We start from the raw sequence: 20551 nt of genomic DNA on the forward strand, positions 1-20551 counted from the left end.
TTATTTTGTAGCCATTAGTTTTAATTCCCCTTTAGCTTTATTGAAGTTATTTTCTAGTTACAGTTGAACCCTGTTTTCCCTGGTTTCTCTGTGTTGCACTGTTGTTTGCTTTTCCCCTTAGCTCCTTTCTAGTTGCTTCTGTTCACACCTGCTCCCAATTAACTCATTACTCCACTCTTGGTTCAGTCTTCCATATAATCCTCCTCTGCAGTTCATCAGTGCTGGTTTATCTTCATCACTTCATTCCTATTGAATGTTCTCTCTGTTTTGATTCCTGATTTCCCTGCCTGTTGTTTATTGGATTCATTCTTCTGTTTCTACCACATCAGATAAATCTGCAAGAATTCCCCTCACGTTATCTGTTTTTTTGGACTTTTGCTTCTGTTGCCTTGAATCTGCATTAAATCAACAAAGACTCATCTCTGCCTCTTTCTGTCTCTGCAGTTGGATCCTCAACCAACTTCCACCCAACCTGACATCTTCCTGTGAGCTTCAACCAGCTTACGTGTACCTGCTAAATAAAAGCCTCTGCAGAGCTAAATACCATTATAATATTTTAGCATGTGGTGTATTTGGACAGTTGATGACACCCAGCTCTACCTCACCACAAAACCATCGTCTTCTCTTCCCACCCGCCTCCCTCACAGGTTGCATCTTTGAAATAAAAGCCTGGTTCACCAACTTTCTTCAATTAAATAGTAGTAAAACCGAAGTTCTCCTTATTGGAACTAAATTAACTCTTTCCAAAACCAACAGCTTCCCACTTATTATTGACAACTCCTCCATCTCACTGCCCCCCCAGGTTAAAAGTCTGGGTGTCATCCTTCATAGCAACCTATCCTTTCAATCCTATATCAATAACATTACCCAGTCTGCCTTCTTCCACTTAGGAAGCATCCACCGCCTCCATCCCTCCCTTACTCCTCACAATGCTGCCATCCTGGTCCACAGCCTTGTCTCGTCCTGACTGGACTTTTGAAACTCTCTCCTCTTTGGCCATCCTCAGAAATTACTCCAACTGGTCCAGAACTCAGCTGCCCACATTATTATTGCTCCCTCTATCCACCACATCACCCCGGGTCTTTGACACCTCCACTGGCTCCCTTTGCAGCTTACTTGCTGTAAGCCCAAATTGCATGTGCAATAGATTATTTGAAAGCTAACACCATCTAGTTTCTGAATATATAAATTAAAATTGGATGAGTAGAACACAGACCAAGTTGCATCAGTTACAAACAGGACTCAAAGTTGTTTTTTTAATTCTCGGAAATGATAGGTCTTTTTTTAAGTGCAGTAATAAAGACATTCTTGAGGTCTCATTGTATTACATTTGTTCTACATCAGGTCAACAACAAATTGACAATTTCAGACCTCTAACTACAACAGTTCCAGAGCTGTGGGGTTTTCAACTTTTGGTGTCACCAGCGTCTCCAAACCTCTCCAAATGTGCCAAATGCTTTTACTATGCTTTGCTTTACTCTTTGACCCATAGAATAACAGTGAAACATTTTGATGGCCACAAAACATTTGTGAAGCAGGTATTTTCCACTTTTTTTTAAGAATCAGTGTATATAACAAAATGTAGAATCTTTACACCTTTAATATTAATTTCCCAGCCTTTGTATTTTTAAATGGTTTTATTCTGTGTTTTATCTTTGTCTATGCTATTGTGTTTTTATCTTTTGTACGGTGACCTGGAGTGTCCAGAAAGGCGCCTTTGAAAAAAAAAAAGTATTATTAGTTATTTTTCACAATGCATAACCATCAGCTATAGGCCAAAAAGTTGAATTTTGGTCTCATTAGACCACACCTTTTTCCCTGTTACTTGTGTACAAACAGGCCTTCTAGCAGCTTTAAAAAAACTAACTATAATGGTCTGCACCTTTACATAGAGGCTAGATTTATGGAGAGCCCGACTAAATCTTTGGAAAGCCACTGCACAATCCTCTGTTGTTAAAAACTGTTCAAAGTTTGGATCATATTTAGTTACCATGCATCTATTCACAACTTTAGCCATGGCACATCTGCTGTCTCCACTGATCTTCTTGATTGTTTACTAAAGTTCCTTTAAAAAAAATTCAACTTTTAGACTAGAATTAGGTATTAAATCAATATCCATACCATCCTAATGACTTTTTAAAAGAAAAGATAACTCCAAAAGAATAAATAATATTTTAAGTTAGTGGTTTTGTGCAACTTTGTATTGATATAGTTTAGAAATGTCCCGCTGTTGTGAAGAAGTGTTTTAAGAGTATGAATAATTAGCAAGGTGCTGTAAATGGAAGCTTCTGGCAGCCTTACTCTGCAGTAAAACGTCTAGATTTAGAGTCTCTAAAAACACTGTGCATGTTGTAGTTTACTTTGAACGTTTCTCACCAGTTGATCTAAAGTTCAGCTGAAGTTGATTAGAAGGTAACTAGAGTCATTTGATTAAACCTCTGCAGAACAAAAATGCTTGTAAAAGCAGTATTTTTTTATATATATATATATTGCTGTCATGACTGATACAACTCAAGATAATAGGATGGAGTTTAGTCTGAACTACAAATATTGGATATAAAAATATATAATATAATATATAAAAATAAAGAATAGTGAAGATTTTATGTAGTAAACAGCTGAAGAACTGAACAGGAATCACTTCAATCAGTGTCTTCTGTCTCAGATTGTATCCAAGCAAAACATACCATCATGTTTTTTTTTTTTCTATTTAAAGAGTAGGATATGTTTATTAATTTGCAAAAATCTGTTTTTGCTACATGCAGGTAATAAATGCTGCTTAGTGTAAGTCCTGAGGACTTGTGTTTAAAACCCTTTATAGAGCAAGTTAGCGTTTTTTTTATCACCCTTACAAATGAGTCCCCCCGTCACTCATTGAGGTCTAGAAGCACAAGATCTATATCCAGCCATTCAGCAGAGATCCTCCTACATGGCTGTACATCTTATTTTGGCATTTGACCAATTAGATGAGCCCTTGAATGATATATTACCTACTGGAAATTAAGTTAAAAAAAAAATAAGGTAAAAAACTAATTGAAAAGTTAAAAAGTTAATAAGCCTTGTTAACAATTGTATTTAGGTTTATAACCTAAAAAATGTAAGTGCCAGTATCAGCACTAATGCATCTAATGTTATATTGTACCAAAAAAAATGTGTTTCTTTCACTTTCAGAGTTTTTTTTTCATGAATTTCTTATAGAGGCACTTTTGTTATTTTTCTTAATATATTCTGGTGAGTTGCCGTTTCTTGTTATTACATTGACTTTCATTTCTGCCATCAAATTATCCATGTTTTTTTAATGTTACAAAGGTAATAAGGTCTTATCCTGGATTCCAATAACACTACTGGCTTGAAACTTGGATTTTCAAAGTATTTCACTGAGTGTTTGGAACAACACACTCCTCCAACCTGTCCCAGAATTCCCAGCCAACCTCTGTTTCCATGGGACAACAAACGCGACCTGCCGTTACCCTCTCAATCAATTTGCAGCTCCATGCTGGAATCGTTATGACCCTACGTCTGGAGTTTGACCAGGCACATTTGGACCTGGCCCCGTCTGGGAGAGTCTGCTGGGCCTGATAACGGAGTGCCGGCCAGCAAGGAGAAAAGTTACTCACACTCCCATAGTGTTGAGTAATTACTGTGGAGGCAGAGTGTGAGCTGAGATATGGGATTCCTTTCCTGCATAACTAGGGGGACAGAAGATGGACGGCCTGGCTTTTTTCTTTTGCTTCATCTCTGTCTTAATACATGAATATGTGTTCATGGTCACCGACCCTCTGTTTCTATCCATTTGGCATAGACTTTCATCGTCTGAGTATCCGGGCCTAGCAGACAGGAGATGGTTTTATTCAGGTGGCTTTGGGAGGCCGAATCAATAAGGAATGCAGCAAGTGAAAACCTGCATAAATGAACCAAATCTTAAACTAAAGAACCTCGATTCATTTATCACGCCCCACTGATATTGATCCAAAAGGGCTGTAGAAAAAGGAGCTGATGAATACATTCATGCATGTTGACTGCAGAGCAAATGTGCCTCTATTTTACTTTCTTTGCTTTGACGCTAAACATGTTGTTTCAACAGATGTGCTGCAAAGGTATGTGTTATGTTAGCAGAGGAGGAGGAGAGATATAGAAGGTGAGAGAGGTGAGCACTGCAGATTTTAAGTCCAGACAGCACTCTTATTATGCAGGAAGGCGCTATAGTACCACACTGACCTCATATGGCGAGACACGGTACTGACAGTGGAGGTATCATAACAGCAGGACTTTGTAATAGAGCTAATTACAGAAAAATGGTCTCCTCCACAATAAATCACAACTTAAAGTTGAGCTAATGAAGGACTGGAACATTTTATGATTCATTTATTCATTTCTCAGCAATCCCTCTAATTGACCCTTTCCACAACTGACCTACAGATTAAAAACACGTTGATACTTCTGATGTAGTGGTGGGTCAGTCTTAGGTTGGCTTTTCTATTTTGCAATGGATTTTTCTAACATTTAGACCAGAGGTAGGTAATATCAGTTCTCAAATGCCACTGTCCTGCAGCTTTTGCATGCATCCTTCATTCAACAGACTTGAAACAAATACATGGGTAACTGCCAGGCTTCTGCTAAGCCAAGGGGGTAATCTGACCTTTTGTTTCAGGTGTGTTGGAGCAGGAATGCATCAAAAAAGCTGCAGGGCAGTGGCACTAGGGGAACGACACTACCTACCCCGGATTTAGACTCACCAACCACTTTTTTTTTTTTAAGTAGTACTAACAGATCAGATCCAGTTTTGATGGAGTCACAAACCTTCCTCAGAAATTTTGGACATATTTACATGATAGCATGGTACATTTAGAGGGGCATTTAGATGTGCTAATTTGAAATATCCTAAAAGTACTCTGGAAAACTGAGATCTGGTGGGAAAGGCATAAACCAAAACACAATGTGACCTGTAAGACATGGTGCAATATCGAGCTGGATGTTGGGGACATTAAACATTAGGATGCAGCATTCGAATACGGTGTTCTGGCAGATGAGCATACCTGGTCAGACCAGGATACCCATATTCAACACCCAATTATCCCTTTAGTTTTGTTTGAAAAATACGCTTTAAACTACCTCAACGGGTGTGTATCCCTTTAGTTCTGTACAAACAAACTATTTAATAACTAACTTTTTTGAAGCGTATGGCGATCTGACCTTAAATTGTTTTTTTTTTGTACATGACTAAAGTGATACACGCCCGTCGAGGTAGTTTAAAGTGTATTTTTCATACAATACTAAAGGGATAAACACAAATCTGACGTCTGGTATGCTGATCTGACAGCACTACAAAAACGATCTAGAATTAAGTCAACATTTCAATTAAGTGTATTTGCCTTTAATTTGAGTAGGTAAATAAGATGATCTGCCAATGGAATGAGTATTTTTACTCTTAAAATACGATAATTAGACAATAAGCCCTTAAAAGAAGACAATGCAAGTGTTTTTTTTTTTCTTATTTTAAATGTAAATTGTCAAAAATCCACTTATTTTAAGAAAAAAATGACTTATCTAGATTTCGATTTTTTCCAGTGAGAACAACGGCTTGAATTTGACTAACAAGCCATAAGGGGGTAAAGAGAAAATAATACAAGGTAGGATTGATTCCTTGTTTGTTGATGCTTGCGCCTTATTCTAACCCCAACATCTGACTCATTGGATCAGGAAAACCTTTTCCAAACTGGGACTGGCATTTCAAACTGGCCAACTCTAGCTTCAGTTTCCTATCTTTAGCTCAAAGGATTGGCACTGATGGTTTATTCTGCTGTTAAAGCCCATCTGGTTCAAGGTTCAATATGCTGTACCCTCATAGATGGTACTGTCCCACACTCCTTTGTTGCAATGCATGGTTGTTTGAACATCTGTTCCCTTATCTGTCATCAAAACCCAATCCTCCCGCCTTCACATCATCCAGGAATTTCCATCCACCAAACTGCTGCTCACTGGATATTTCTCTTTTTCTAGGACCATTCTCTGCAAAGACGGGGTGCACAAGAAAATAACAGTTTAGAATGAGTGCAGACCAGCATCTGGCACCAACAACTAGTGCTCAACTAACCATTATTTTGCTAATCGATAAATCTGTTTATTTTTTTGATGAATCGATTAATAATTATATAGCCAAAGATTCTTTAAAGAAGATTTTTTTCTTTTATTAAACCAGGTGAAACAAAAACTTTTCCACTAGAGGAGTTCTGGATAGAGCATATTGAATGTCGCATTTTTGTTTTCTTTTATCTTAAATGCTAAATGTTTATATATTTTTTACAATCTTGGTATAAATGCTGCTCTAAGTGGGTCGCTCTGTCAACTAAAGGCCTTTTTTAGAGTCTCTATACTCCATTTAATGATTAATCATCAGTTTGAACTTCATTGAGTTGTCTTTACTGGATCTAGAGACACTGCTTCTTTTTGATGAGTTGATCCAGTGCTAGGGGGTTAAAAATCATACCTGATATGGAAAGCAGTCTTGACAGACTATTATGTGTAATAATGAGAATCAATGACAATAAAAAATGAGAATCAGACTGAAGATTTAAGTGAGGAGCAACTGAAGTTGACCCTAATCCTCTAAACTGAATTATATAAAACCTCTTTATATCACTTTATCTTCTAGTCAGGAAAAATATGATTATCGTTGTTCTTCTAATGTCAGATAAAATGTATTTTAGCACAGCGCCAGCTTCCTGCATGTGTGTGTTTTTAGGTAAATACATTTTAAAGTCTCAGTCAAACTCAGAGGGTGGGTCAGGAGACAATCTTCCTGATTTTGGAAAACAGATTTATGAATCAAATCATAATCAAAGACCACAACTGATTATTTCTGCTGATCTTCACCCCTACTTTGTTTTATAGAGGCTTTGTCCAGATTAGATAAATTAAATAGATCAGTTTTCTGTTTGGTTTTGTGCTTTTTAGAGTGAAATTTAGGAGAAAACATGATGCAGCTCATCTTATATTGATTTTAATACAAATAATTTGTGGGGCAGGAGACATCTTTATGGTTAGTGTAGACAGTAGACATGAATTTTTATTTTGTGCACAAAGTAACCGGTCCAAGTTTGCTGACAAAGCCCTTCTCTCTCTCCCATCTGTAGCCGCTGGAAGGAAGGAGCCAACATCTACTCTAACCAAACTCCCTTGTTTCCCCTTTTAGCTTGCAGAGCTAAGCACCAGCTGGATTTTTATGAAATATACAAACTACTTTAAGGTCTATGTTTAATCTTCCTAGTAATGAACACATTTTAAATGGTTGACTGCTGATTAGATGCTCTAGTTGCTTAAACAGAAAAATACCAACACCTTTGTTGTTTGGAGTAAAATGTAATGTGTTTAGTGATCATTGAATATTCTTTCAGTCCTTATGTGACCTCATTAAATGCTTTAAAAGTCAAAACAGGAATTTAGAGCAAGACTGAAGTCTAATTTCTGCTTTAAATGTTTTTAAACAAGCCAATCTTTAGTCTATCTTTTCATAAGTAAACTACTTTCAATAAATACCTATTTTTCCTCAACTTTTAGAAACACTACTCTTTTAGTCTATTTTATTCAATATAATGTCTCTGTAGGCATCAGTAGGTAGATTTCAATGGTTTAGCCTTCTGTAAAAACAAGGCCATCTGGTATTTACACTAAATCTCACACCAAAAATGTTGTTTCATTATTTTTGTTTATGTTTTAGTAAATATTTCCTTTTTATGATTCAATAAATTGTGTATATATTTCAATTTTAAATTTGGGTAGAAGTGCTTTGATGCATGTTATTAACATACTTTACATCATGCAGATCTTGCAGTAGGACTTGGTTGTGAATATTCTGAATTCTTAGGAAATTTCTTAATTTAATGTCTTAATTTAAACATGTTCAAATTTCAAGTTTCTACTTTTACATATATATATATATATATATATATATATATTTTTTTTTTTTTTTTTTTCCCTCTGTAAGGATGAGATAAATGTGTATTTTTTCTGCTTCTGCACATCTGCAACAGGAGCTTATCGTCTTGAGGGGTAGCTGTTAAGATGCTCGTGCCTCTCGGCTGTTTACAAGTTTGATCCAGTGACTCCTACTGGGAAGGAAATGTTTAATAATACTATGAAGATCAAGTGCCTGGTCTTTTTTACCGATCAAAGGAAAAATGTATGGAAGGATTGAATCGCTTTAATCTGGAATAAATCAGCAAGGATTATTTATCATACACCATGAATTTTTTTAAATACATTTTTTTGGGTGTGGATTTATGAACATTAAAACTTGTAATAGTTTCAGATTATTTCACCTTTTTTGTTGATTTTCTTGTTAGGGATTAGACAGGTGTCAGTGTGAGATTCTCTCAGTATTTCTTTAAGACTAAAATACATGGGCTTCAATGCCATTAATATGAACATTTAAAATATGTTTGTACATTGCAGTTTCTAAAATATAGATCAAGTTTTTTTATTCTGTTATGGACACACATGGAGTGAGGAAAAACAGTGTTGGCAGTCTTTAAAATCAGCATTTCAAATACTAATGATTTACCAATGTTTCTTCAGTAAGGTATTCATTTAGAGATTGACAACTGGAAGAATCGAGAAAAGGATAAACACCTTGCTTATTTACCAATGTTTTTAGTAAATATCATCAGAATATTTGCTTTTTTTCTTTCTTTTTTTTTAATTTCTCATTAAATATTAGTGCTGAAAATTCTTAGCTTTGGAATTGTAATCAGTCCCTGATCCTTTATTGTAAACTGTAGTAAAAGATAACCTTAAAAACAGTAATTGGGAGCTGTTTTTTTTTTCTTCTTGTGAGCAACAGAAATCCATAGGAGTGAGCAAAACTTGGGATTCTCGCAGATTTAAGTTTTCAAATGTAATACATTTCTTGACTTTGCAGAAATTTGAACGTTTTATTAAAAATGGAAGTTTGAGAACAAAACTTGGCTTCTCTGGTCTATATGGTGCAGAAATAATTAAACATGAAGCTAAATCTCCATTTCATTTGTTCAAGGTTATTTTTCCCTCTTTTCCCCATACGTTAACTAGCTTAAATCAGCTTGTTTTCATAATCGACAAGACATGGATTAATAAAGGTTGAACATGATTTTACTAAACAATTATTCTGTTGAGTATTTTGGGACCTGTGATGGAACTTTATTTTATAAAAGTTTTGACTAAGCAAAAAAATTTTTTTACACCTAGATACACAATTGATATGTAAAGAAAACCCGGACTTTGATTTGACTTTTAAGGATGTAATTAGAAAGAGAAACTGTTTAGTGTGATGAAATTGAAGATAAGCTATCGTGGAGCAATTCTGCTACAAAGAAGGAATCATTTAGCTAAATCCTCCTTGGTACTTCACTTAGAAGGTCTTTAAACCATAAGAATGATACAATTGAGATCTTCAGTCATTTAAAACCTTTAACTGTTTTTGTAAACTTTGATGTCAATAACTGAATAGTAGAACGTTCCTGATCCTCCATCAAGTTTCACACTATGAACTTTTATGTTTTCACCTATTGGTTAACAGCCTAATTTGCCTTACTTGAGAGAGAGATGTTTTGTAGTCTTCCATCAGCAACAGGTAAGGGAGGGGCATCACTATGTTCTCCTTTGCCTCTAGAGTCACTGTCCTGTATGTTTGAGATCTATCTGTAGAACTTGATGACCTACCTAGGTGGTATTTCAAACATTAATTCAACTGAAACAAGCAGGACACCAGCATGTGTCTGCACTCATTAACCAGATTTAAAACCTTATATCATGCCCACGCCTAATCTGTTTCTTAATTTCATTTTTTCCCCCATCTTAATTTTTTAAGTTAGAAGTGAGTAAATTAATCTGACAACCACAATCCATACATTTTTAAAACCTTTGATATATTTAAAAAGAAGATTTAAGAGGCTTAGGAATTTTTACAGTATGTACCTAAATACATAAACTATACTAGATCTAAGTTTCCTTTGAAGTTTAGTTTTTATTGCTTGATGCTAAACACTGGGTGTTGTTCGTGAAATGGTTCATCTGATCCGCTTTAACTGGAAGATATGACAATAACAGGATTAACAAATCTGATGCACCTTCAATTTTTATTTAACATCACAACTCCTGTAGTAGACATTTCGTCTGAGAGGAACAGCAGACTATAGATTTCTGGTAGTATGTTTCAACAGAAAAGCACTACAAGTATGAAACGATAGAGAGACAGGAGGGTTAAAGATGGCTACAGGAGGCCTGCATGCACAGGTGAGTGCTGTACAGTCTGTGCAGCTAGCATTCAATCGGCAGGTAAGTCAGGTCTGTGCTGGTGGGCGTTCTTTTCAGAGAGCCCTCTGAAACAGAGCTGCGCACACAGACCGGTGTACATCACACAGAGGCGTCGGGTCGCATCAGGAATGACAAATCCATTCAAAAAGGCACAAAGCCATCATCAACAGTCACCCAGCAAAAGCTTAGGCAAACATATAGGCTGAAGTCATCAGAAGCTAAACTCTAAAAGTCCCACGGTTGCATCCAACAAAGCGCTCTGTGGATGGATGGTATAGCAGCAACTTGAGTTCATCAAATCGACTGAAGTCACAGCACACAGTGTGTACGAGTCTGAAAAGCAAAGCAGTCATATTCTTCCACCGGTCCTGGTTCAGAAACAGTCCTAAAGCACGTGTTTTCAAACAGAAAAAGCAGGTTTATTTCAAACTAAAACAATATGCACCCCAACATCTGAACATGGCTCTGTTTATTTTCTTTTCCTCCCAACTAGTATTTCTCTTGTGACTGGATCATTAGAAACAAATTACACACCGTTGTCAAATTTAGGAGATAAAACAATTTTTTTTTTTAATTCAAAGAAAAAAATTAAAAGCAGCTGTTAGGCTGTGATTTTATGTAGGCAGGAAGTCTTCATCAACAGGATAAAAGCATTAATTTGTAGAACTTCTCAGCATTTAACAGAGGAGACAGATTGGTTGAGCAGCCTGTCACTATCCGATCCGTACCGGAAGAACTGATCCATATCGAAAGAACTGATCCATATCAGAAGAACTGATCCGAACCGGAAGCATGATCTGTGACATCAACCTATTTGCACAACCACACTGGAAAAAAATAGAAATCTAGATAAGTCATTTTTTCTCAAAATAAGTGCATTTGCTCTTGAACTGAGGAGGTAAAAGAGACATTTTGCCAATGGAACAAGACAATTTACACTTAAAATAAGAAAACACAATTGCATTGTCTTGTTTCAAGTGCATATTATCTAATTAAGAGTAAAAATACTCATTCCATTGGCAAACCATCTTTTTTACCAACTCAACTTAAGGCAAAATACGCTTAATTCGAATTTTAACACCATTTCTAGATCGATTTTCCAGTGTGACTTTTAGGTCACCTTGATTTAAGTATAAAATAATACCTAAATTACATTTTTTTTCCTCCTTAAAAGTAGTAAGCGTACTAAGCTATAATATGTTAAAGGATTTAAACATAAATCTTGTCTTTTTGAGTTCTGTGTTGTCATTTCATGTTAACCTTATGGTATATAGTGCGCAATCTTAAGAAGGACACAACTAAATGCAGATAAATGCGGTTTAATCATATTTTGCTGAACTGCTCGGAGCCTGTACCATGATGCTGTCAGACAAGCAGTTTAACTAAAATTCAAAAAGCATCAAATTCTCTCATTAAAGTCGCCAGATAATTCTTTAGAAATGCAGTGTAGCATTATTTATTGATTGAAGGATAAAAATAAATACTTTTAGTACCATAATGACATTATTTATGGCGACCTGGGTGGATATCTGTTTGCACATGAGCAAATGAGGCGATCGTGCAGATCAGTTCTTCTGGTATGGATCAGTTCTTCCCAGTACGGATCAGTTCTACGGATCGGGTAGTGACACAGCTGCTGTTTTCAAGTATCTCATATTCTGCAGTAAATGAATTGTTGAACAACCAGGACGTCCCACTGTCTTCCATAGGAAGCTAAATTTCCAAAATACAATTGTGAAACATTTTGGCAGACAATTCGATAAAACTTACCATTAAAAGTGTGGCATGGTTTTACAACTGAAGAAGGAAATAAAATACAAAAAACCAAAAACAATAATCTAGCCATAAATCACCTGATAAGCCGTCTATATAAGTGCACTGGTATTTGTCAGAGATAAAATCTTGTGTTGTTGCTTATCAGACAACAACTGGTGTGAGTCAATATTCGTCATGTCCCGTGCTGTGGTGGTAGTTTGCTGACATGAGTACAGAGAAGAAGAGACAACTTTACAAAATGATCTTTTACCTACTGAGTGATGATTATGTCCCCTCAGTGTCTGTGACAGTGTCTACCACTGGCTGACTCGGAGCGTCCTCCTGGGGCTCACTCTGTTCATTGTTTGGGTCCTTAGGAGACGACAGGCGCTCATGCCGTGGCTCCGTTTCACTTTCAGGCTGGGCAGAGCCTGGGGTGGACCTGGGCTCTGGGGAGGCCTCTGGGGTGGGCTCAGTCACATTGACACTGTCCTGATCTGGTCCATTCGCCCACTGGGGCTCAGGTGTGGGGACCCTTTCTGGCCCCTCCTCCTTATCCTCTCGTGGCTCGTCGTCAGCCTGTGAGAAGCCCACAGGTGAGTCGTCGTGTTGCTTCTTAGTGTCTGGGGATGCAGCGGTCTCTGTGGTCACCTGGGCGACGGACTCAGGTGGTGACTGCATTGGTGGGGGGGTTTCTGACTGAGCAGGGGGTTCTGGTAATGTGTTTGCAGTCTTGCTGTCAGGTGACTGTTGGTGTGAGCAGGCAGAAGGGGGCGACTTTGCCTGAGGTGTTTCAGCAGGAGCTTCCCCGTGGGTCTCAGAATCAGGCGGCAGGTTCTGTGACGGAGGAGGAGACCTGATCTGAACCTGGGGGGTCGGCGGACTCCTCAGAAGAGGAGGTTTGTTCTGACCTTGGGGCAAAGGAGATGGCTGGAAAACTGCTGGAAACTGGGGGTTTAATTTAAGAGGAGCAAGAGGTTTCCCTTGGTTAAGCACCCTATTGGGATTCAGAGGAGGAGTAGGAAGAAGTGGTGCAGGTAGCGGCAGAAGAGGCGTCCAGCCTCCACGTTCTTTCTCCTTGTCATGGTCTCTGTCACGTTCGGACTCCCTGGGGGCTTCTCGGCCTCGTTCCCGCTCTCTATCCCGCTCCCTTTCCCGCTCTCTCTCGCGGTTGTGGCGATTACCGTTCATGTCTCTCCTGAAGTCGAAATCTCGTTCATCCCTGTCTCTCTGTCTTTCCCACGGACGTCTTCGGTCATCTAGATCTTTATGATTTTCACTATTGAAAGGAGGTTTGGGTCCGCCTCCGCGGTTCCAGGGTTGGGGGCCCCCAACTGGACCACTGTTTGGACCCGTCGGACGGTTATCGAAGCGGTTAGGGAAGTTCTGCCCGGGTGGGGGGCGCTCATCCTGAAAGCGTTTCGGACCACCTGGGGGCTGTGGTCCTCCACGCATGCCATCTCGCTCGTCAAAGTCCCCTTTGCTTTGGTTCCAGCGGTTATCAGGAGTAAATCCTGCCAGCGCCTGCAAACGGCCCGCTAAGCTGGATCTTTGAGGTTGAGCTCCGGGGGTTTGGAGTAATGGAGGTCTCCCTCCTCCTGGAGCCCCCCCACCTCCTCCAAGTGGCTCCCTATGCTCTGGCGGAGGGGTAGGCAGAAGGCCTGTGCTGGGCTTTTCCATAGGAGGGAAGCGGTAGTCTTGATCTTTGCCCTCATCAGCACCAGAGGAGGACTCATCTTCAGTTTTGGAGACATTTTCATTGGAGAGGTTGGGGGCTCTGTTAAACGGGTCCATCTGAGGGAAGGGGGGCCTGGGACGGGGATGAAGGGAGTTATCAAGGAGGCCAGTGGGCTGCTGAGGAGGGCCCTGCTGCATGAGGAGCGGGAAACGGGCGGCAGCCCCAGGCTGAAGGAGGTTGGGTCGTACATCCATGGGCAACAAGCCCGGCATCCTTGGTGCACTCAGACCTGTTTGATGCAGTGGATGGGGTAGTGAAGCTGAGGGATGCATTCCAAGGAGACCCATTCCACTGCGGACCGCGTTCTGCATGCCTGGCAACAAAGATAAGAAAAAGAATTGTTATAACTTCTGAGGATCACATGCGCTGTTTAATCAAGCCTAATTGTTTAGCATGTAGCCTGCCAAACGCTGATCAAAATGAATTAAACATCTGCAGATTCTGATCTCTGGCTAGGTTCACACTGCAGGCCTTAATGCTCAATTCAGATTTTGTTTGTGTAATACTATTTTTTTGCATTGCTGTTCACATTTCCAAATATATGCAACTTGTATGTGTTTACGGAAGTAAACATGGATGGTTTTGCCGGAGAGTATCTAGCAATCTTTCCCAACCTTAAAAACACAATATTTTCTATATGGTTAAACATAAATACTGCTCCCTGCATCATCATCCACCATGGTTGTTGTTATTCTTGCCGCTTCTGTGTAGCAAGACGCAGAATAGTGGCCTTTGTCGGCTACTAATGGCGTTCAGGTGGGATGAATGCGACCCGGCTGTTCAGACACGTCACATTCGAAAATATTAGATTCGTATTGGATCCAGGACCACAGAGCCAAGTGGCCTGGGTCACACTGGAAAAAGAATCTGATCTGTGTTGTTTATACTGTCATAAAAAGGTCAGATACAGGTCGCATGTGGGCAAAAAAAAAAAATCGGATTTCAGGCTGCGGTGTGAACATAGCCTCTGATATGGGCGTTTCTACTACAATATATTAAAGAAAAATACAAATCATAACAATTTCTACAAAAATTAGAATATATTGTTTCTATTATCTGACTACACCTTGCTATTATCTCACCTTGTAGTGTGAGCTCTGCTGCCGCGTCCATTCCCTCTGCAGGCGGGGGAATTTTCTCACTGTTGGCCTGCTGAGTTTGGACTCCCACAGGATTAAAAACACCACTTCCTGGTATTCCTGAGGGCAGGAAGCTGCCAGGGATGGTGCTAGTTGGAGGCATCACACCATCCTGGTTGGAGGCCACAGAAGGCTGCACTAGAGCTATATATTATCAACAATAACAAAATAATTATTTCAAAATGGAAAAGAACCCTATGAGTCATTTTAGATGGAAAAGAAAGAAAGTAAGCTAAACTCGGAGCAAACGACTCACATGTAGTAACAGAGGCCATCCCCGCTGTATGTGGAGCCTGCAAATACCCTATAGCAAGGAAAATAAAACTGTTAGTGCGTCTTTCTGGAAGAATGCAAGTAAAATTATACGTTTTAGCTTTGGATAGTTACCTGGTGGGGGATGAGAGGCATTGAAGCTGGGTCTTAAAAATGGTGGCGGTGGTCCGTAGCCTGGAGGAGGTATGCTCATCGTTACCGGAAACGTAGGAGGCACCAAACCCATGGCACCAGGAACTGCTTGGGCCACTGGTAGCTAAATAAAAGATTAGATTTTATAGTCAACAGAAGAGCTAGATTACATGGTAAACACATTTGACACACAAAACTACTAGTATGTTTGGAAGAAAGAGAAAATAGGATAAAACAACTTTTATTACCTGTACAGGCATCATAGTAACCTGCTGGTTGTAGGTCTCGGTTTGGGGATTAGATACCACTGTGGTTTCACTGCTAACCACCTGACTTGTTCCTTCCTTGGATAGTTCAGAAGTCTTGGTGGATTCCCACTCTGGAAAACAAACAAAAACAAATGACTCAACAGACAAGTTTCACAACCGTCTCCCTCAGAGTGACCCAGAAACACTGCTTAGATTTCTGGCTTCACATTTTTTTTTGCAATGTTTTTCTAATGCACATGTGCAACTTAGACGGGTATGGGGCACTGCAGGCTAACAAAGAAGCCAAACGACCCCCATTCCAAAGGGGTGGACCCCTTTGCCGGTGTCAATTTGCATGTTTTCAAAACAAAAACAAGGTTTTGATTGGTTACTGTATAAAACCTGGAACTCAGCGCTATTCCTGACACTTTGAATTGAAAAAGCTTCCTGGATGGGAAGCAAAACGTTTTCAAACTTGGAAACAAAGTCCAGTTGATTGTTTAATTTTCTTTTTTTGAAACACGCAAATGAGGTTAATGTGTTTTGAAAAACAGTTTCCAGGGTCGCTATGCTCATTAAAGTGTATTGGCCTGATGCTGCTTTTAAATTAAAAATCTTAGTGTCGCTTAAGAAGGTGTTTTTTACCATCATTGACAGTTTCTTGATCAATTATTCCCCCTTCAGGAAAGTCATCAAGGTCATCCAGCTTGACCTTCTCCCATGGTATGTAGGTGACGCCCAAGTCTGCATCCCAAAACTGCTTGTACTCTTGCTTTACACCTTTGTTCAGAGCCCACGCAATCTGAAGGACAAGGACGCAAAAAAAAAAAGGTCAATACAACCTTTGGCAAACAATTTTCTTTCAGCATGAAGAGACGCAGCTGCATAGAAATGTATACTCTCATCACAGGAGGTCAATGGTGAGATTAGATTAGAAAAACATTAAAGATATTGAGTACACATCAAATCAAATTATAAACCAAATGGAACCTTGATGATCTTGGAGCCGATCTTGAAGGAGCCAGTGCTGAGTTTCTGAAGGGCGCGGTACGCATCCTGTCTGTGAACCATACAGATGTAGGCGCATCCGCGTGGAGGGATCATCTGAAGACACAATATGTCACACGCACTGTAACTTCAACTTTGAATGATAGACGTGTCAATTCAATTCAGTTTATTTTGATAGTGTAATTCACAACAGATGTCACCTGAAGGCACTTTACAATTCAACCAGATCATAGAGTCAAATTGATTCCACTTTTTCTATGTAAGGAAAACCAGCTGATTGCATCAACTCATTGATTCGAAGGCAATCCCTCACACTAAGCATGCTTTTAGTGACAGTGGAGAGGAAAAACTCCCTTTTAACAGAAAACAACCTCGAGCAGAACCAGGCTCAGTGTGAGCGGCCATCTGCCGAGGCCGCCTGGGGTTCAAGGAGACAGAAGCAGAGATACAGAGTCCTGCATTAATTATAACTAAGCAGATGTAATTTAATAAAAAGGAAGACTTTAAAACACAAATTTTATATAGTTTAACTGATTTTCACAGATCCTAAAGAAACTCTATAAATAGGTGAAAAGTCGTGCTAATACGACTTGTGTAATTAGTGGAAAAAAATATTCATATGTTTAAGCATAAAACAATAGTGTGAACACATTGGAATTTATTTTACTAGGTACATTTTGGGCCTGAAAGAACAGACTGAAATAATGACCCAATAATAATGGAAAAGAGGCTGCCTAGTAAACTAGCCCTACCGGACAGCGGCCAAAATAATTTTTGCCTGCGAGTTTGGTCTAGCCTCGATCAATACCCCAGGCCCTAGAACTGGCGGGCCAATCACAACGCAGAGATGTGTTTTAAATGTGTGGATGCAAAGTGGGCGGGGTTTTGAGGGTGGAACAACAAAGCTGCGCAACCACTATTGAACAGTTCTCGTTTGACTCAGCTTTGGAATCAGTTTTGGAAGAAATTAAGACTTGGGGTTTCCGTTAAAACAGGAGCAGGAAGAGGCTCTACGCTCATTCGTTTTTAAGAAGGACATATTTGCCATTTTATCAACAGGCTGTTTGTTTACACTCCCCCACCAGCTTTCTGTCGCTCTTACTATGTCAGTCAGTTGCGTTCATTGGTCAAAGCGTTGGCTAATAGGCACAGACATAGTTTGAAAAACAACGGGTTGTTCTCATCAACAATCTTCCGATGTCTCATTCATCGGGGCCAGACTAAATTACACATTTAATCTCACATTTTGTCTGGTTTATCAGGCTAGAAAAGAGGTCTACTTACATTGATGGACTCAATTTGGCCAAACTCTTCAAACAGATTGGTGAGATCTTGCTGTGTGGCCTTTTTATCCACCTGTCCCACCCACAACGTCGTGCTGCACACTACGCACAAAAAAATTAAAAACATCAGCCTGTATGAAAAAGATAACCACAGAACTGAGAAACAACCTATAGATGCTCATACTTACCACTAAGAGTCTTGGACCGTATGGGTGGTAACCCTTTCTTCTGCCGTTCCTTCTCTCGTTCCCGGGCGCGTCTTTCACTGGAGTAAGACCGAGATGACTTCCTCTTTCGATCTCTGGATCGGGAGCGTGAGCGCTTGCGATGTTTACGTTTCCGGGAGCCGGAGCGGGACCTGGATCTCCTACGTTTGGGAGATCTAGGAGAAGCAGGAAAAAAAGTATTAGAAAATTATTTCTCCAATGTTAAATTAACAATTTACAGAGGCATTAAAGACACATTTAAGAAGCTTTAAATAACTTTAGACATTTTCACAACCCTGAAGGGCCGTTCCTCTCTTGGTCTATAAGATGTGTTCAGCTCCTCATTAGCTTTTAAAAATGTCCATCAATTCTTTTTTATATACATATATAAAAAAATAAACTAATGAACAAAGAAAAATTAGAAAATGTATTATTTAAATGTATATATACAGTACACACATATGTTTATACACACACATACTCTATTGCTAAAAGTCCACACCATTGACCCTCATTATCAATAATTTGCAGTTATTTTCCACTCCTATGCAATAACCCTGACAATAAACTCTAAACCTTTTTTTTAATCTACTATCTATTTTAATTTGATCTGTTTTTATCTAGAAAATGTTCACATTTTTTGCAGAGCTTTGTCTTAATAATTGCTGGAAGTTATTCTTTCAGCAGCTTGTGTATTATTACTGTCAGTAACTAAGTAACTGAAAAAGTAGTAGTTTCAAAGCAAACAGAGGCGACTGACCTGGAGCGTGACCTAGACCGTGTTCTGGAACGTGTGCTTAAGGTCTTCTTCTCGTCTGCTTCAAACAGCTCCTCCTCCATTCCCTCAGGACCATCATCTAGATCCATATCCTTAGAAAATTGATCAATATTTAAAATTAAAGTAGTATATTAATTATCTGGCATAAACAAAAAATATGTCTTTTTAACTGGTTAAATTACAACACAAAGTAGAAAAAAGGAATAGATCAAATGTTGCCACTCCAGCAAATACCTGCTGTTGGTTGTCCATGGAGTCGTCCATCTTATTCTCTGGCTCAGGAAGGTGTTGCTGAGCGCTGGTCTGAGCCGTCGCCACAGAGTTCTCCTGCCCATACATGGATTCCTGCCCCTCTATGCTCATGGCCTGGAGGAAAAAACAGCATTAGTATTTTTAAAACTTGAACAGTTAGAACAGAAATGAACAATTTCTCTGCTAAATCGTTTTTTACATGTGAGCCTGAAATTAGAACGACAGAATGTTAATGGTTAGGATATTTATCAGTGATGTGTGAGTTTATTCCACATTAATATTGGCTGCCTTTTGCGTGTCAAAACCGATGTTTTCCCCAATAGTTAATCTAATTAAGAAAGTTCCTCTGTTCGGATATACAGTTATAATCTTCATTCTGTACGAAGGAAATATGGAATGAGAGCGGTGTTCTTGTAATATTTTTATAAGGCAGGAGCCATGGATGTCTACTCATCTGCTAACGTGTATGATGTAAGGAAGTGGGTGTAAAATGTGATGATGTGGCAGAAGAGAATTGTATAAAATGACTCTTTTACTATTAATCGGGACCACTTCCCGAGAAGTGAGCCCAGAGGTGAGCATCTGCTTTCTGTAGCTCTAAGCAACTTCTCTGATCTGAGTAAGATTACAATTTATATCAAAATCTGTTCTCCTGTCTCATGGTTATTTAATACATATAAGTTATGAAGTGTTATTTAAAGATTTAGTACTGAATGATCCCTTTACATGAAAAAGAGCCGGAGAGATAAAAGCTTCAAGATGTAAACGCAGTGTCTAAATAGACTGAAAAGGTGAAGCTTAAATAAAGTGATGTGAAAAAGAGTTTCATCTTTAAAAGATTTTAGTTTTTCTTTTGTCTTAAAACATGATCAAGAAAGAGAGAACTTGCTGTAACTGATGCAGCCATTTATTTCGCTCTATCAAACAAATGTATTTATTTTATTTTTTGTTTTGTTTTACGGCACTAGTGGCGCGTTTTTTTTCTGACAGTAGGCTGAAAGGAAAGGGGGTATGAGAGAGGGGGAGAGACGTGGCAAAGGACAACAGGTCGGATTCGAACCAAGATCTGCCGTGTCGAGGACTAAGGCCTCCTAAGATGGGTCGTGCACGGCACGCTAACCACTGTGCCACCTGCAGCCCCTCCATCAGACAAATTTAAATGTTTTTCAAAAGGTTTTGCTTCATGATCAACTGCAAATTTTTGAGCAGTTTCTCCTTACACTTAACTTTCTGTGTTTGAACCAATGTGAACAGCCTGCAGCTTTCTCCAGCAGTAGAGTTCTGTAGCGTACCCTCTTCAGGAGGTTGTTAATGATTGACAGCTATAAAGTCGGCCATCTTCCCTTTGAAATCGAACACCTTCACATATATCTGTATAACTGCTTTACGTAATATTTGAATAATTATAAAACAAATTAGGGGTTTTATTTGCCATAAGAAAGAATTTAA

General features: G+C 39.0%; 2 protein-coding genes across 3 annotated transcripts in view; both read right to left on the minus strand.

The window, feature by feature from the left end:
• Positions 1 to 12347, minus strand: part of tiam2 (T-cell lymphoma invasion and metastasis 2) — a 137696-nt gene extending 125349 nt beyond the window's left edge. The window contains exon 1 of the mRNA XM_015396600.1: positions 12317 to 12347. The gene's annotated coding sequence lies outside the window, so the exon portion shown is untranslated. The remainder of the gene's footprint in view (positions 1 to 12316) is intronic.
• The window catches only part of scaf8 (SR-related CTD-associated factor 8), a 35940-nt gene continuing 26253 nt past the window's right edge, over positions 10865 to 20551 (minus strand). For both annotated transcript variants that reach the window (XM_015396627.1, XM_015396635.1), the window contains 11 exons: positions 19085 to 19216; positions 18833 to 18942; positions 18055 to 18248; positions 17868 to 17968; positions 16566 to 16679; positions 16221 to 16377; positions 15576 to 15706; positions 15310 to 15451; positions 15179 to 15226; positions 14866 to 15066; positions 10865 to 14096 (listed from right to left, as the gene is read on the minus strand). In XM_015396627.1, the coding sequence (XP_015252113.1) occupies positions 12331 to 14096; positions 14866 to 15066; positions 15179 to 15226; positions 15310 to 15451; positions 15576 to 15706; positions 16221 to 16377; positions 16566 to 16679; positions 17868 to 17968; positions 18055 to 18248; positions 18833 to 18942; positions 19085 to 19216 (3096 nt within the window). In that variant the 3' untranslated portion in view covers positions 10865 to 12330. The remainder of the gene's footprint in view (positions 14097 to 14865; positions 15067 to 15178; positions 15227 to 15309; positions 15452 to 15575; positions 15707 to 16220; positions 16378 to 16565; positions 16680 to 17867; positions 17969 to 18054; positions 18249 to 18832; positions 18943 to 19084; positions 19217 to 20551) is intronic.

This window comes from Cyprinodon variegatus, unplaced genomic scaffold (assembly GCF_000732505.1).
Source record: "Cyprinodon variegatus isolate N-32 unplaced genomic scaffold, C_variegatus-1.0 Scaffold27, whole genome shotgun sequence".
NCBI lineage: Eukaryota > Metazoa > Chordata > Actinopteri > Cyprinodontiformes > Cyprinodontidae > Cyprinodon > Cyprinodon variegatus.